General features: G+C 40.5%; 2 protein-coding genes across 7 annotated transcripts in view; one reads left to right on the forward strand and one right to left on the reverse strand.

Annotated features, from left to right (window-relative positions):
- Positions 1 to 11,892, forward strand: part of Atg4a (autophagy related 4A cysteine peptidase) — a 63,275-nt gene extending 51,383 nt beyond the window's left edge. For all 3 annotated transcript variants that reach the window (XM_087196745.1, XM_004861451.4, XM_021241636.2), the window contains exons 5-13: positions 488 to 589; positions 759 to 831; positions 3,609 to 3,688; positions 4,244 to 4,431; positions 4,553 to 4,631; positions 7,500 to 7,645; positions 8,836 to 8,892; positions 10,234 to 10,342; positions 10,898 to 11,892. In XM_087196745.1, coding sequence (XP_087052871.1) covers positions 488 to 589; positions 759 to 831; positions 3,609 to 3,688; positions 4,244 to 4,431; positions 4,553 to 4,631; positions 7,500 to 7,645; positions 8,836 to 8,892; positions 10,234 to 10,342; positions 10,898 to 10,968 — 905 coding nt within the window. In that variant the 3' untranslated portion in view covers positions 10,969 to 11,892. The remainder of the gene's footprint in view (positions 1 to 487; positions 590 to 758; positions 832 to 3,608; positions 3,689 to 4,243; positions 4,432 to 4,552; positions 4,632 to 7,499; positions 7,646 to 8,835; positions 8,893 to 10,233; positions 10,343 to 10,897) is intronic.
- An 848-nt stretch (positions 11,893 to 12,740) lies between these two features.
- Positions 12,741 to 14,469, reverse strand: part of Col4a6 (collagen type IV alpha 6 chain) — a 416,524-nt gene continuing 414,795 nt past the window's right edge. For all 4 annotated transcript variants that reach the window (XM_087196743.1, XM_021241635.2, XM_087196744.1 and 1 more), the window contains one exon: positions 12,741 to 14,361. In XM_087196743.1, the coding sequence (XP_087052869.1) occupies positions 14,101 to 14,361 (261 nt within the window). In that variant the 3' untranslated portion in view covers positions 12,741 to 14,100. The remainder of the gene's footprint in view (positions 14,362 to 14,469) is intronic.

Below are 14,469 nucleotides of genomic sequence, written 5' to 3' on the forward strand. Positions count from 1 at the left end.
AATCCTGTAAACTGTTGTGTGTCACACTAGCACCCCCCTCCATACACACACAAGACCCTTTGGGCAATGCTGCCAGCATGTAAAGATAAAAACAGTTGCTGTCAGTGTGATGAGATATTATGGTATCTGGGCAATATATAGATGTGCTGCCAGGTTTTATGTTGACCTCCCATTCAGAGTAGCTGCCTACAAAGGTCTTTGTGACACCATCTTTATGTAATATTTATCCAGATCCAGGCTTTGGGCTAGGTCAGTCCCTTGGTCATCTACTTTTTTGGCTTTTGCTTTGTACTGAGTCTTAGAAAGTAATCAGTTTCCAGATGTCTTTGTCATCAAAATGAAAGATACTTAGGAATGTTCTAACTTGATCATTCTTACCTTCTAAATGTACCTTTTTTGTTTTCCTTTGAATTTGTAGTTATAGTAAGTGTTCTAAGAGGTAATAAATAGTTATAAAAATGACATTAACTCATTTTTCCCTCAAAAGACTGGAACTGGGAGAAACAAAAAGAACAACCCAAAGAGTACCAACGGATTCTACAGTGCTTCTTAGATAGAAAAGACTGTTGCTATTCTATCCATCAAATGGGTAAGATCATAAATCAGTAGTTGAAAAGCAGTACATATAGTTGATCTTTTCTCCCCATGCCTTATATGTGACTGCATTAAGTTGTCCATCTGTTATGTAAAAAATTAGGAGTTTGTGGCTCACTGGAAGATGTTTTGCTAACATGTTAATTTTTTCCGCTTAAAAACAGCACAAATGGGTGTAGGAGAGGGGAAATCAGTTGGCGAATGGTTTGGACCAAATACAGTTGCACAAGTATTAAAGTAAGTAAAAGAGTCTGGCATCTGCCTATTTTACTATCTCCTATGCTTCTGTCCCCAGCCAAGCAAACTTTTCATCAGCCTAAATATTCTTGCCGTCCCACTAAGCCACCCACTCCTGCTAAGCTTTGATACCATTTGGCTCAAGCAGTTCTAAGTGTGGACCTGTCTCGGTGTCAGAGTTGTATTCACTGGTATCGGTTTGTGGATATACTCCAGGACTTGTTTAGCATTTTAACCTACAGATTTATGTTCATATGCCAGGGAGCCATTGGCCTAAGGCTCTTTCAAGGTGAAAAGTTTCATACTAAGTAGCAGAGGCTTAGCCAGCCTAAGCAACAAATGGACTACCTCTCAGCATAGTATAAAGAAATACATTCTGTGTTTACTGGGTGGCTTTACTATATTAAGTGCTGGATGTATAAAAATAAACTAGATACAGTCTTCACCTCAAGGAACTCACCATCTAGTGGAGGAGACAAACCCCAAAGCAGTCTTGGAATCACATTGTCATTTCTTGGCAGATTCAAAGTGCCCCAGCATGGTACTTTTATAGTTGTCCTGTTAAATTCCTGAACTCACCTCCTATTGCAAGAAGTGAGATAGGGTGGTCAGGATGAACATTTTGCAAGTGAACAGTTGGGTAAGTGGCTTCAGTACCTACACCTGCAGGCCACCTTACCTGTTGCCACTCTCTACTTCCTGACAACTTGTCACCAAATGAAAATGCATTAAGGGCAGAGATTGTATTTGTCTTGCTTACTCTGTAACACTAGCACATCAAACTGTCTGGCACATAAGTGCTCAAAATGCATGGCACATAAGTGCTCAATAAATTCTTGATGCATGAAAGAAAATGCCAGCCAGCATCAGGGGCCAGATTTAGGGATCAGAAGTTTGAAACCACTAGGCTTCCTTTGGTGTAGTATTCTCCAATTCCTGTTAATTATGGTGGGACTTGTTCCATGTAAAGTACAGAAGGCCCCTGATTTAATTGTTAGCCAATCTACAGTGAATTAGAATGCTTTGAAAGTGTGCGTATGAGGGGAGCTGTCTAGGTTTCCTGGGGACAGAAGGAAAACTCATATGTTGACTTTACTCCTTACTAACAGTATAGCCTCCCTGAGAACACTTTCTTGCCTTAGTCAGAGAGCCTTTTGGTTATCATTGACTGTGCTGAGTGAAATCTGCCCTGTTTCTGGAACTGCAGTAGGAACCCAGGGCATAAAGTGTAAAAGATTAGAATGACTGTGCTAAGCCTAAAACCTGGCTTGAAATGGTTAGTTTTAAAGTAATATCCCTCAGAATTTCCTTCTTTCCATTAAATGTTAAGGTTCCCAACAATAAACAGATAGAAGCACATTCTTTTAGATTTTTTTTTTTCTTTTTGGTACCGAGGATCAAACTCGGGTCCTTGCACTTGCGAGGCAGGCGGCAGAACCACTGAGCTAAATCCCTGGCCCCCATATTCTTTTAGATTTTAAGTGGGCTCTGATTCATCTGATTGTTACCATTAACAATAGTGCAGATGTTCCTTGACTTAGGATGGCTTATTTTCTGATAAGCCACTGTAAGTTGAAAATATCATAAGTTGACAATGCATCAAATACACCTAACCTATTGAGCACCCCAGCTTAGCAATGCAGTCCACTACAGAGTATCAATTGTTTTGCCCTGTGATTATTTGGCTGATTAGGTGTTGTGGCTTGCTGCTGCTGCTGCTGCCCAGCATCATGAAGGAGGATCAGACCACATATTGCTAGCCCAGAGAAAGATCTGAATTCAGTGTTGGAAGTACAGTTTCTACTGAGCTTGTATTACTGTCACACCATAGTGAAGTCAAACCATTGCAAGTTGAGGACTGTGTATTATTATTATTATTATCATTATTATTATGGGGAAAGGTAATACATTAAAATGAGTGAAATAAAAGTATAATGCTAATTAACTTCTTCTTTGGTGCTACTTTGGTAGAGAGATTTTTTAAAATTTTGTCCAGTGAGTTTGGGGTTTATTCATGTATCCCAGAAGTAGCCAGATGAAACATGTCTTCTTTCAAGCCAGCAAAAAAGAAGGGAAGAGAGAAATAGGCAGAGTACCTTATTTAGAACTCAGATCTCTCCTGTAAAGGGGGTTTAAGTCATGCAATTCAGTATGCTGTGTCTCTTCAGCTGCTGACTAGTAAAGTTCCACACCCACCTGAGTCATCTGTGATGTAAGCCTCCTTGAATGGCATTTTCAGTGCAACAGCTGGGAAGGGGAATAAAAGCATCTCTCTCTCTCTCTCTCTCTCTCTGTCACTTTTCATAAATCTATTCTCTCAACACATGTGTATATATGTATATATATTATTTATTTTGGCTGTGCTGAGGGGTGAACACATGCTAAACAACTGAGCTATACCCCCAGCTCCAAATATATATTTTAATGATAGTTTTCCTTTATTTTTCAATAAAAGCAATAATTAATAATGTCTTATTTAAGGAAACAAAACATCAGTAACTTTTATTTTTTGCCCAGTAGGAGGCCTGTCATTTGGTGAGGGAGGCTTTTCTGTGTTATGAAGTAGAGCTTCTTTTTGAAGTTCAGATATAGTAACTCTGTGGCATTCTCAAGGTCTTTGGACATGGAATGTCCCAGAGCTCTGTCAAAGGAGACAGAGCTAACCTGAATACCACCTTCTCTGTGGCTAAGCATTTCTTGACATTAGGAGCACTGGGCATACCTTGCTGATATTTTCATCTTCTCCAATTGTGACTTCACTATGTATTGCTTTGCAGAAAACTTGCTTTATTTGATGAATGGAATTCCTTGGCTGTTTATGTTTCAATGGATAACACAGTGGTCATTGAAGATATCAGTGAGTTCCTAGCTTGCTTACCTTCTTAGTTGGTGGATGATGAGTTCTTTTCTCACCACTTAGAAATCTGAGGTTCAAAAGAATCTTTCTGGCCTGCCCCACCAGGGTGGGGAGCGTAGGGGAGCGTGAGGTTCTGGTTTTCTTCCCTTTCACCTTCAACTGTTAGAGGGTTTTTGCTGCCTCTAAAAGATATACCACTCCCTTTCCCTGCAGGTGACCCAAAATGTGTTTAATCTATGAAACCACCAGTAGATGGCTTGTGGAGGTCCACCCTTATCAGGGCCTATGTCCTCTGCCATGGGTGTGAGAGAAACTTAAATACACAGTTCCTATCTCAAAAACTCTTGCAGTCTAATTGAGAAGTGCGATTCTCTCAATGAACCCAGAATACCTTTTGGGAGCTTAGCGAGTATTCAATGAAGGAATGTCCTGGGTTTCCTGTGGGAAGTGGGGCTGGGCCTTGGTGGCAGCAAGGAAAACCTTCTTAGTTTTACCTTTGGAGTATTTCCTATGGTAAGAATGCCTTACCCCAGATCTCTTGTTTTCTGTTTCTAGAAAAAATGTGCCGAATCCTTCCCTTTAGTGCTGACACGGCTGACGAAAGCCCCCCTGATTCTTTTATCACTTCGAACCAGAGTAAAGGCACCTCTGCCTTCTGCCCAGCCTGGAAACCCCTGCTCCTCATTGTGCCCCTTCGCTTGGGCATAAACCAAATCAATCCTGTGTATGTTGATGCATTCAAAGTAAGTTGTTCCATGCCCCAAGCCCATTGTTGCCTGCCCATCACATTGCCATCTCAGCACATCGATCCGTGAGCAGCAGTCCACAAGTGAGCTGAGAATCTTGCATTCTCTTTCCCTCCAGGAGTGTTTTAAGATGCCACAATCTTTAGGGGCATTAGGAGGAAAACCAAATAACGCCTATTATTTCATAGGATTCTTAGGTAAGAAAGGATGAATTGCAAGTAAGTCATCATGGGTTAGGGGAGGGTATGGGAAGAAGGTATGCATGGGAGACCAGGCAGTTCCCGTGAATGGGCCCCTATTTAGCTCAGTGATACTGTGGCATCTGGTCAGCTCCTTCTCTCTCCAATCTGATGTATGAAGAGTAATGCTTCCATGGCCTGCTGGAAAGCAGGTCCCCTTTCGATGCCTTCACTTTCTTGCCTCTTGAAAAGATGGTGTCTGTACTTTTGTGCTGGATGACCCCAAGGTTATAGCATTGTTCCAGAACATTTCTCTTCTACCTGTGAGGCCCTGGGGAGAAGGGTTTCACATCCTTGTCTTTGCTGATTTAGGCTTCAGGCAATCAGGCTGGGAGCATTCTCTGCCTTTCTAGGCCCTCAGAGCCAGGACTGCTGACTCATTGTTCAGAGCCAAGATGGGGTCAAAATTAGAGGAGTCAAGGACAGAAATTTGTCTTTCCAAATAGTGGCAGCTAAGACTTAAAACCACTAACCTCCTAATGTGGACCCTAATGAACATCCTGATAGTCCCTGCATAGATTAGTGCCTCTGGAAACCTAGTTATTTTATTCTCTAGTTGTGTCAAGAGACCTGAAAGGCCCTTGGTACACAAAATGTGCCAAGGTGATCTAGCTCAGTCCCTCTGGAACTTCACTATGTGCACATCTCCTTGATAGCCTACCAGAATGCAGACTTGGTGTTCTGGGATGGAGCCTGAGATTTGCTTTTGTAAATAGGTGGTGCTGATGCTACTGGTCCATAGACCACACTTTGAGTACCAATGGATCAAACACCTGCTTAGTGCTGAAGAGTATGAGTGAGGGAGTGATGTAGCCAGGGAGATACGGCTCAAGGCACCTCTTGCAGGAATGGAGTAGACAGAGACTGGGCCTCAAGGAAGTTATGAGCTTACATTGGTAAATAGGCAGGGAGATCTAGAGCAGTTATAAGGGAATGGTATGAGGAGATGTACAGAGGACAGGGTGGAGATGGCCTTGGTCATCCTCCCCAAGCCATCTCTTTGGAGATTTGACCAGATGAGGTGGGATGACAACAGACATACAGTGCACACTCAGATTATGACCAGACTAACATATGAACAACTTGGGTTAATTAGGTTAATGGAAGATTCATCTGCCTCTTGTTATCTATAGTGTATACCCAGGTAAACATCCAGATCTTAGCTGTATTGACTTGCAACCAAATTGAATTACAACCAACCACTGTACCTGGCTTTCCACACCTCTCCCTCAGTTAATAGCTGTGTGGCTACAGGAAAAGCTGATCAACTTTTTCAATTTCAAGTTCCTCCTATGTAAAATAGGCTACCACTTGAATCACCATTAGGTAGTCTCTCAAGAAGGTGTTCAGCAAAGAGCCAGGCACATATGAGGTGTAATGAGAAAATACAGTGAATGTTTATATTATATTATATATTATATATATAATATAATATATACAATATATAATATATAATAATATATAATATATAATAAATATATATAATATATATAATAATATATAATATATAATACATATTATATATTATATATAATATAAACATTCACTGTATTTTTTATTACATTTTGTGAAAACACTCATGAAAGGGGACTTCCATAACTGCTTTAGAAAGTGGCAAGAATGATGAAATAAGTGTGTCAAAAGTGAGGGGGAGTATTTTGAGGGGGATTAATGACAACGTCTTTTACTATAATTTCTAAAATATTACAAATTCGCCTTATTTTTCTATCACTTTCTGTAGTACACACTCAGCAAAAGGTGGCTCTGCTCCAGCACCTCTGTCCTTGGACAGCTATTTCTTCCTGCCTGTAGGGTGGTGGTTGCTCTGCAGCTGCCTCTGCTCTCTCTAATGCTGCCATCTACTGGTTGATCTTAAGAACTACAGCTTGATGGAAAATCTGGAGCCCTTGGTGGTTTTTATTTTTCTAAGTACATTACAGAATCCCATTGGGAGTCATGTACTTTCAAATGCCTTGTTTTTAAGCTTCTGGGTTCCTGTCAGATAAAATTTTGCAAAAATATACAACTAGCCCTTCATATCCATGGGTTCCTTATCCATGGATTTGACCAACCATAAATTGAAAATATTTGGGAAATAATTGTGTCTGTACTGAACATGTACAGACTTTTTCTCATCATTATTAGCACAACACCCCTGTGAGATGGAATTGTCATTTTCATTTTACACATAGTGAAATGGTGATTAAGAGAGGTTATTTCCTCGATGTCCTTCAGCTAAGAAGCACTAAAGGCTAGAATTCAATCCCGGTTTGGTCATCTCTGCCTGACCAGGAGTCAGCTCACTGGGATCTCATCCACAGCAGAATTGACATGCTTTTTTGGCCTGGGTAGCCTTCTTTTGGAGGCTAAGACCTTTTCGCTTACCAGAGGTGCTTTCTGAGCACAGGTCTGAAAACCAATGGTCTAGAGCAAGATGCTTTCCAAAATAAAAGCAGAAAGCTCTCTAACGGCACCTAGGCTCATAGTCTTGTGACTATACTGTTGCCTCTTTACTACTGCTGCTCACAGAGCTTGCTATGTCATCTGTGGTCTCTCATTCTCACCTTTTCCCAAACCTATCACTTTCATTTCTGGGCTTGGACTTTGAGGAGTTGTAAATTCTAGGGCAAATCTTCTGATTGAAGGACTAGATTTGGATACAAATGGGTTCCTTCAAGCATGTTCACCCTGGCTTCAGGCTTTCTGTCATTTCATTTTCATTGTCACTGAGGAGGGGTTAGGGAACCAGGGTGCCTCCTCCCAAGGATAGCAGTGGGGCTAAGGCCAGTGTTTCTTCAAAGGTTTAGCGTATCTCATTCAAAACAGGTGATGAGCTCATCTTCTTGGACCCTCACACAACCCAGACCTTTGTTGACACTGAAGAGAATGGAACTGTTGATGACCAGACTTTCCATTGCCTGCAGTCCCCACAGCAGATGAACATCCTGAACTTAGATCCTTCTGTAGCATTGGTGGGTATCTGAAGGTTGGGTGGGCCAGGAAACACAAGGCTACCCTATTAGGCTGGCTCCCTGGAAGTTACCCAGATTGTTAGGTAGCATGGCAAGAGTAACTTTGCTCACCACTCCCATAAGAAGCAGTTTAATATATTGGGAAAGGAATGGATCCCGGAGCCAAACTATTTGAGTTAGAACCCAGGCTCTGCCACTGACTATAGCTATGGACATAGGGGAAGTCATTTAACCTCTCTGAGCCTCAGTCTTCTCTAAATGTGAGGAAAACAATACTTCCTTCTTCATGGGGTTGTGGGAGGTGCAGTGTTGTGGGATACTTAGCACGGGGCCTGACATATTGTAAGAATTCTATAAATGTTATTATTAGTGTTATCATCCTTCTCCCTTTTCCTTCTTGCCCTTAAATTATTACTACATGGGCACAAGGAATAAGTAGGATATGGCTAGGGATGAAAAAGTGGGTAAGACCTCTCTGGGAGGACAGTGTCCATTTTTTGATGCACAGAATCCAGGAAGTTACAGGTTTCCCCAGAAATATGACTGCTATCAACACATGTTAAAGGGGCATCTTTCTGCAAAGCAGCCAGTGGTTCTGAGGCCTGTCTGCATCCTGACTTCCTGTTTAATACAACTGTCAGAGCACTAGTGGCCAAGACATAACACAGCCCTCCTCTTGTTTTGGGCCATTCTTTCACTACTGTGGAATGGCTCTGAGGTTGGGGAAGAAGACTGCTGGCTCTCTCTTTTCTAATAGTAATTTCCTGAGGACAAAGCCACCTTATTAAGTATTGCCTCTAGCTAAAGTAGTATTTGGCTTTTATTTTCTAATTTAATTGAATGTTTTTTATAGATGTGTCTATTCGCACACCAAATTTGATAGAATTAACCCCATCCTTTGGGGACTGATCTTCAAGTTAAAGTAGCCCACAGCATGAGGGGAGGGGGACAGTGGAAAGGAACAGAGAACAAGAATCAAAGAGACAGAGAATGAGACAGTGAGAGAGTGATAAAATGCCAATGTCTGTGCGCAAGTGAGACAATGAGCTAGGAGAGGGAGAGAAACCCAGCCAGCTTTCCTCTATCTAGGAAGAGACATCCAGAGATAGTGACCCACCTAATTTTGGGCCAACAGCTCCATCTTGCAGTACAAAGGGCAATTCTAAGTTGTGTTCTTTTGTTTCCCCAAGGGATTTTTCTGCAAAGAAGAAAAAGACTTTGATAACTGGTGTTGCCTTGTTCAGAAGGTAATGATGTATTTTTTTTCAGTCTTACGAACGAATGAAAGCTACTCAGTATGATTCCTTTGTAAGATTGTTTTCAGAGTAACATAAGCCTAGTCCGATATGATTTTATTGCAAGAGAAAAACAAAGGCAACAAAGAATTATATGCCAAGAACTGTGCATAACTTTGGGGGAACAAAGCAAAGCTTCTGTTTTAAACATGCTTAATATGTCAGGTGAGTAATAGTCTTAGTGGTGAAACTTAATGTTTAATTTCATTGAACTTATGAATTGTATGAAATATTCAGCTAATATACTATTTTAACCTAAAAATGCCAATTTCACATTTCTCAGCCCTAAATCCTTCCTTACTCTGCTCATGATATGCTGATGGTTGAAGAAGCTAAAGTACTTTTCTATTTGTTTAGTGATCCATTAACAGTTTCATATATTCCATCATGGTTTAGATGGCTTATCCTTTTATTAAAGTTTTTAGTTTTTAAAATATAGACATGTTACCACTTAAAGGAATTACAATATACAGTAATCCATGTAAAGTTATTCTTTCCTTTGCTATCTTGTGTAAAAGGGAATTATTTCATTGGCGTGTCAGTCTTTAAATCTGACTCCTTCATTGTCAGCCTCTAAAATATGCCAGTAGATGGAAGATATTTAAAAATGCTTATTGAAAGACCAAAGGGAGATCATAAGAGGTAGTTTCAAGAGCCTCAGATGGGGTGGCAAGAAACACAAAGTTCTCCTGTCAGTGAAACAGAAGGATTGGAGACATGGGAGCCCAGAACCTTTTTAAGAATAAGAAGGGAAGGTCTTTCTTCACAAGTGAATGAATAATTAACACCAGTGTACCTAACTGAATCTAAGACCCCAGGTAATAATTTGCTGAGACATAATAGAGGATTATTTTTAAAGGTAATATTTAGACTTCAGAGTGCCTTAAATTTTGGACTACAACTGAAACCATGCTAATATGTACTGGTATTCTCCTGGGGCATATTTAATTTGATTAAATGACATTTCTTTGCAACAAATACTTCAGGAACACTTCACAGCAAAATTGAGCTGGGCCTGTGCAACTGGCACAGTACCCAAGCCTCATGACGGAGTGTGGACAGTGAGTGTTGGGTTCCATCAGCTACTCCTTCTGGTGGCTGTCCTGCCTGGTCAGCACAATCCAGAACTGAAGACAACTGAGATCTTCAGATGATTCAAGTAGAGGATTTGTATATCCACTAGGCCTTTTTTTCCCCACCTGTCACTCCTTTAGGGTTTGGGTCATAGATCACCAATTGGACAGAAATACAGTTGACTCTATAGGATTTACAACTGTTTCTGCGTCTCCCCAGGAAATTCTGAAGGAGAATTTAAGAATGTTTGAATTAGTTCAGAAACATCCACCACACTGGCCTCCTTTTGTACCTCCAACCAAGCCAGAGGTGACAACCACTGGGGCAGGTAAGATATTCAGGAGTTGTCAGCCAGAAGATCCACATGTAGCAATTGTTTTATGAGACAGAAAGAACTGTGGCTCACGCTTTCTGTGGAAAGTAAAATTTCTACTCAGCTGGGCTGTTCAAGGAATGATTTTTCTGATTATTTTAATCTTCTGATGAGCTGATATTTTTCAGTTTCAAAGAATGATAAATGAAGAACATGGACTTAGTACAAAAGTTCTATGCAAAATCAAGATGTCTAGACTTTGTTATTGTTGTTGTTGTTTTGTGCTCTGGTTCAGAATAACAAACCAGAGGTTGGGGTGATTCAAAAAGTATCTCGAAGGGCTTGCAGATTGTTGGCCAGATCACTGATCTGTGTAACCAGCTTGATTATTTTGAGTCTTTGTAGAGAATTTCTAAAACTTGAAGTAATCCTAATTGTAAGTCTACTACAGACAAGCCTTTCTTTGGCAAAGTGATTTAAAAATGCATAGTCTTAATGATTGAGTAATGTATTGATTGACCACATCAATCCAAATGCCATGCTTTTCTTCTCATTTCTGTATTCTAATAGAATTCATTGACTCTACTGAACAACTGGAGGACTTGGACCTGGAAGAAGATTTTGAGATTCTGAGTTTGTAGTATAGTGGGAACTCAATTTGGACCTCTGTCTTCCATATGGCACCGCAGAAACATGAACTTGTTACATAAAACTTTTCTAGTCAGCAAGTGCCTGATATGCCAACAGCATACAAACTCGATAACGATCATGATGGAGTCAATCACATGTCTTAAACAAAAAGCAAAAAACAGAAATGACAACAACCCTTCCCAAGGAAGACATAGAACAATCACAAACTCTTAAGAGCAGAAAGATTAGGAGGAACCCATTGCTCCCTGACTTGTCTTACATAGCTACAGTAAATCTTCAGGAGCTGAAATGAGGACATTTGGAAGATAGACGGCAACTCCCATTTGTTTCACGCACTGGCAGATGAGAGATGGTTACGCTGTTCTTCACCTTTTCAGGTGTGACTTCTTTGGGGATAAATACTAAGAAGCAATTTGTTCTCTTGCCCAAATAATAAAGTAAATCAGGGAGAAAAATTTCTTGTTAAATTATTTGAATATGTATTTTAAATAATAATTTATATCAAAACATTTGCCAAAGAAATGATGTCAAATGTATACTTCTCAGTTGTCTTCCTATTTGGAGGAACTTTAGTATTTGATGGGTCACAGTCTTCATCCTTACTGATACTTTTGTCAGTAAATCAAATCACGCTCCTTAAATCAGGAGTCAGCAAACTTTTTCTGTAAAGGGCCAGATAGTAAATATTTTAGGCTTTGCAGGCCATGTGGCCTCTGTCACAACCACTGAACTCTGCTGTGGAAGTGCAAAGGCAGTAATAGACAACATGCATGTAACTTAGTGGGGCTTTAATCCAAAAAAATTTTAGTCACAAAAGCAAGTGGAAGGCTGGACTTGGCCTGCAATCACTTGGCAATCACTTAAATTGTTAATTTATGTTTGAAGAATTGAAAATAAATTTTGTTTGAATTGTACTGTTTTGGGTGATAGCCATATTTAGAAAGAATTATTCATGTAGCGACATCTAATCTGTGCAATAAATACAATTCCAAATCTCTTTAGGACTAGTAACTTACTAAGTTTTAAAACACATATTCATCAAATGAGCTTTGCCACCCACTCTTCTGTGAGGATACTATAATCCCCATGGTATCTTTCCATTTTCCTTCCCTTGCCTTCTTAACTTTCTGCATTTTACTCCCATCCTTGACATAGTCCCACAGGAGGCCAGCATCTGGGGTTTGCAATCTAGCACCAACCAATTCAGTTGTTTCAGTAGAGTCCATGTTTTCTCTTTTTTCCTCAGTAGGTAATATATTTCAGAGGTTCAAAATTCAAAAGATGCAAAATTATATTCAGTGAAAATCTCCCTCTCACAGGTCATTTCCCTTCCCTGAAAGTTCCCAATGTTATTAATTTCTTATTTATCCTTCCAGATGATGTATTTTATGCATATATAAATATATTCACATACTTAGGTATATACAGATATAAAAATATATGCACATACACACACACATATATATTAGCTTAGATTTGATTTTAATGGCTTTAATATTTCTCTAGTTTTAATTTATTTATAAATGATCCTAAGGCCACAGAAGTATGGAAATTCTTTCTTGAATTCTAGCATGTGATGGGGATAAAAGGAGTTGTAGGCTTATCCTGAAGCACGTTGTGGGTTTGTTGACCAGTAGAGGTCTCTTTCAACTGTTGGACTTTGATCATTTTCTATTTTTCTCTTGCTTCAATATTTTGTTATAGAGTTTAGTGAGAATGAATATTAGAAAAGCTTTTATCGAAGAATGCCAAGAGTCAAATGTTCAGATTTTATTCATTTTATTTGCTATGTACAAAGTTGACACCATGTTTATTACCCAGGACGCGAAGGTGACAATAGTTCAGATTATACTGATTAAGCTTTGTCTGTGTTGGCACAGTTTACATAATACTTAAAGAAACAGAATCACCTGGAAGGAATTGCCTCATGTCAGCATAGCTAAAAGTGTTCTGGGAAACTGGTAATTAAAGAAAATGGCTGAAACAAAACCCCCATACAGAATATGCTTTACAGCCAACTCAGGCTTGCTTTAGGTCTACTAACTGTTAATGAGAAGAGTATGCTAAATTTTATGAGTATTAAAACACATATTAAAATAGTTTAAAAGGCTACCTGTGAAATAGCAGTAGGATAACCATTGTAATGCAAAGCCTGAGCCTCAGAAGGCGAAGAACCAACACACCACAACTTCACTTTACCACATGGAATACATCTGGATGGCATATAGAATAAACAGAGACTTTTGAGAAATTGAGAAAAAGTAAATGAGATTTACCTTTTTGTTCTTTGAGTCAAAAACAAATTTCACACCTTCTTACCCATTTACTCCTCTACCCCTGGCCCAGAAGAAAGGCCTGTGGTTCCCATTTCCTTTTATGGCCTCTGCCACATTTATTGCATCCTCTGTTCTACTTTGGCCCAAACTAAGTCCTCTGGCTAGGAAGAATGAGCCAGCAAGGAGGACGTGATTTGTCTAGGACAATATGAAGTTAAGGGGCTGCTGGCTGTCAAGCCTTCCTAAGCAATGTGGGACCCAGTCTGGCACACTTTGGAAGGAGTCACGGCTCACTCCGGGTTACTGGCTGACACTTCCTTGCAGTTCTGCCCAGGCACAGCAGACCTCTTGGAATAGTGAGGGCTTGCCCTATGCACACTTGCGCCATCTCCAAATGTTCAGCCAGGTAATTTTTTTAAAATGTAGATGCACTGGGTTCTGGCTTCAGCCAAATAATGTGTGGTAACTTCTAGATATAACGAAGTGACTTACTAGCTATTATGAAGAGATTTCTGATCAAGACAGTGCAGCACCTAGTAGTCTTAAAAAAGTGGTGGTCCAGCAAATCTTTCTGAGGTAGCCATGAACAGACATGCAAACATCCAAAGAGAACCCTAGCGCCAGGTTGATGAAATAGGGACAGAAGACCTCACAGGGTGAGGTCATCTAATGGGCCTGAAGGTTGAGGTGACCAGCGTCCAGCAGTCCAGCCCAAATGAAACTCCAACACATAACCTGACAGATAGGCAAATGGGCTCAGGCCTTCCTTCTTCTGATTGTTCAGGCTTGCGAGGTGACCATTGTGAGGGGGTGGAAAAAGCAAGGGGCAGAGTGGTAGGTGACACTCTACAGGTTTTTCATACACACCTGGCAGCGGCTAACCCGGGTATGGTGCTGTCCAGCTTTCAGCGTTTCTGACACAGGTTCTTCCCTAAACTGTTGCCTTTCCTCTACTGTCGTCAACCAGAAACTGTACTTGTTAGCAAAGTAGTGGCAGGTGCCTTGGGCACCACTGCACTCGATGAAAGGAGTGGCCTGGAAATCCTCAAGGCAGGAGCCTGGAGAAACCAAAGACTGGCCTCCACCCTCGGCCCCAGTGGCAGTGTGCTGAAATAGATGGGAAGGAGGTTGGGTGTGAGTTGCTCCTGCTGAGACCTGGCACAGGGAGGTGATGGGTGTTCTGTGGCTACAGGGGGACACATGTGTTCTGTTCCT

Source organism: Heterocephalus glaber, unplaced genomic scaffold, assembly GCF_053883595.1.
Source record: "Heterocephalus glaber isolate CG9 unplaced genomic scaffold, H.glaber_assembly_v1.0 deba00001613, whole genome shotgun sequence".
NCBI classification, from domain to species: domain Eukaryota; kingdom Metazoa; phylum Chordata; class Mammalia; order Rodentia; family Bathyergidae; genus Heterocephalus; species Heterocephalus glaber.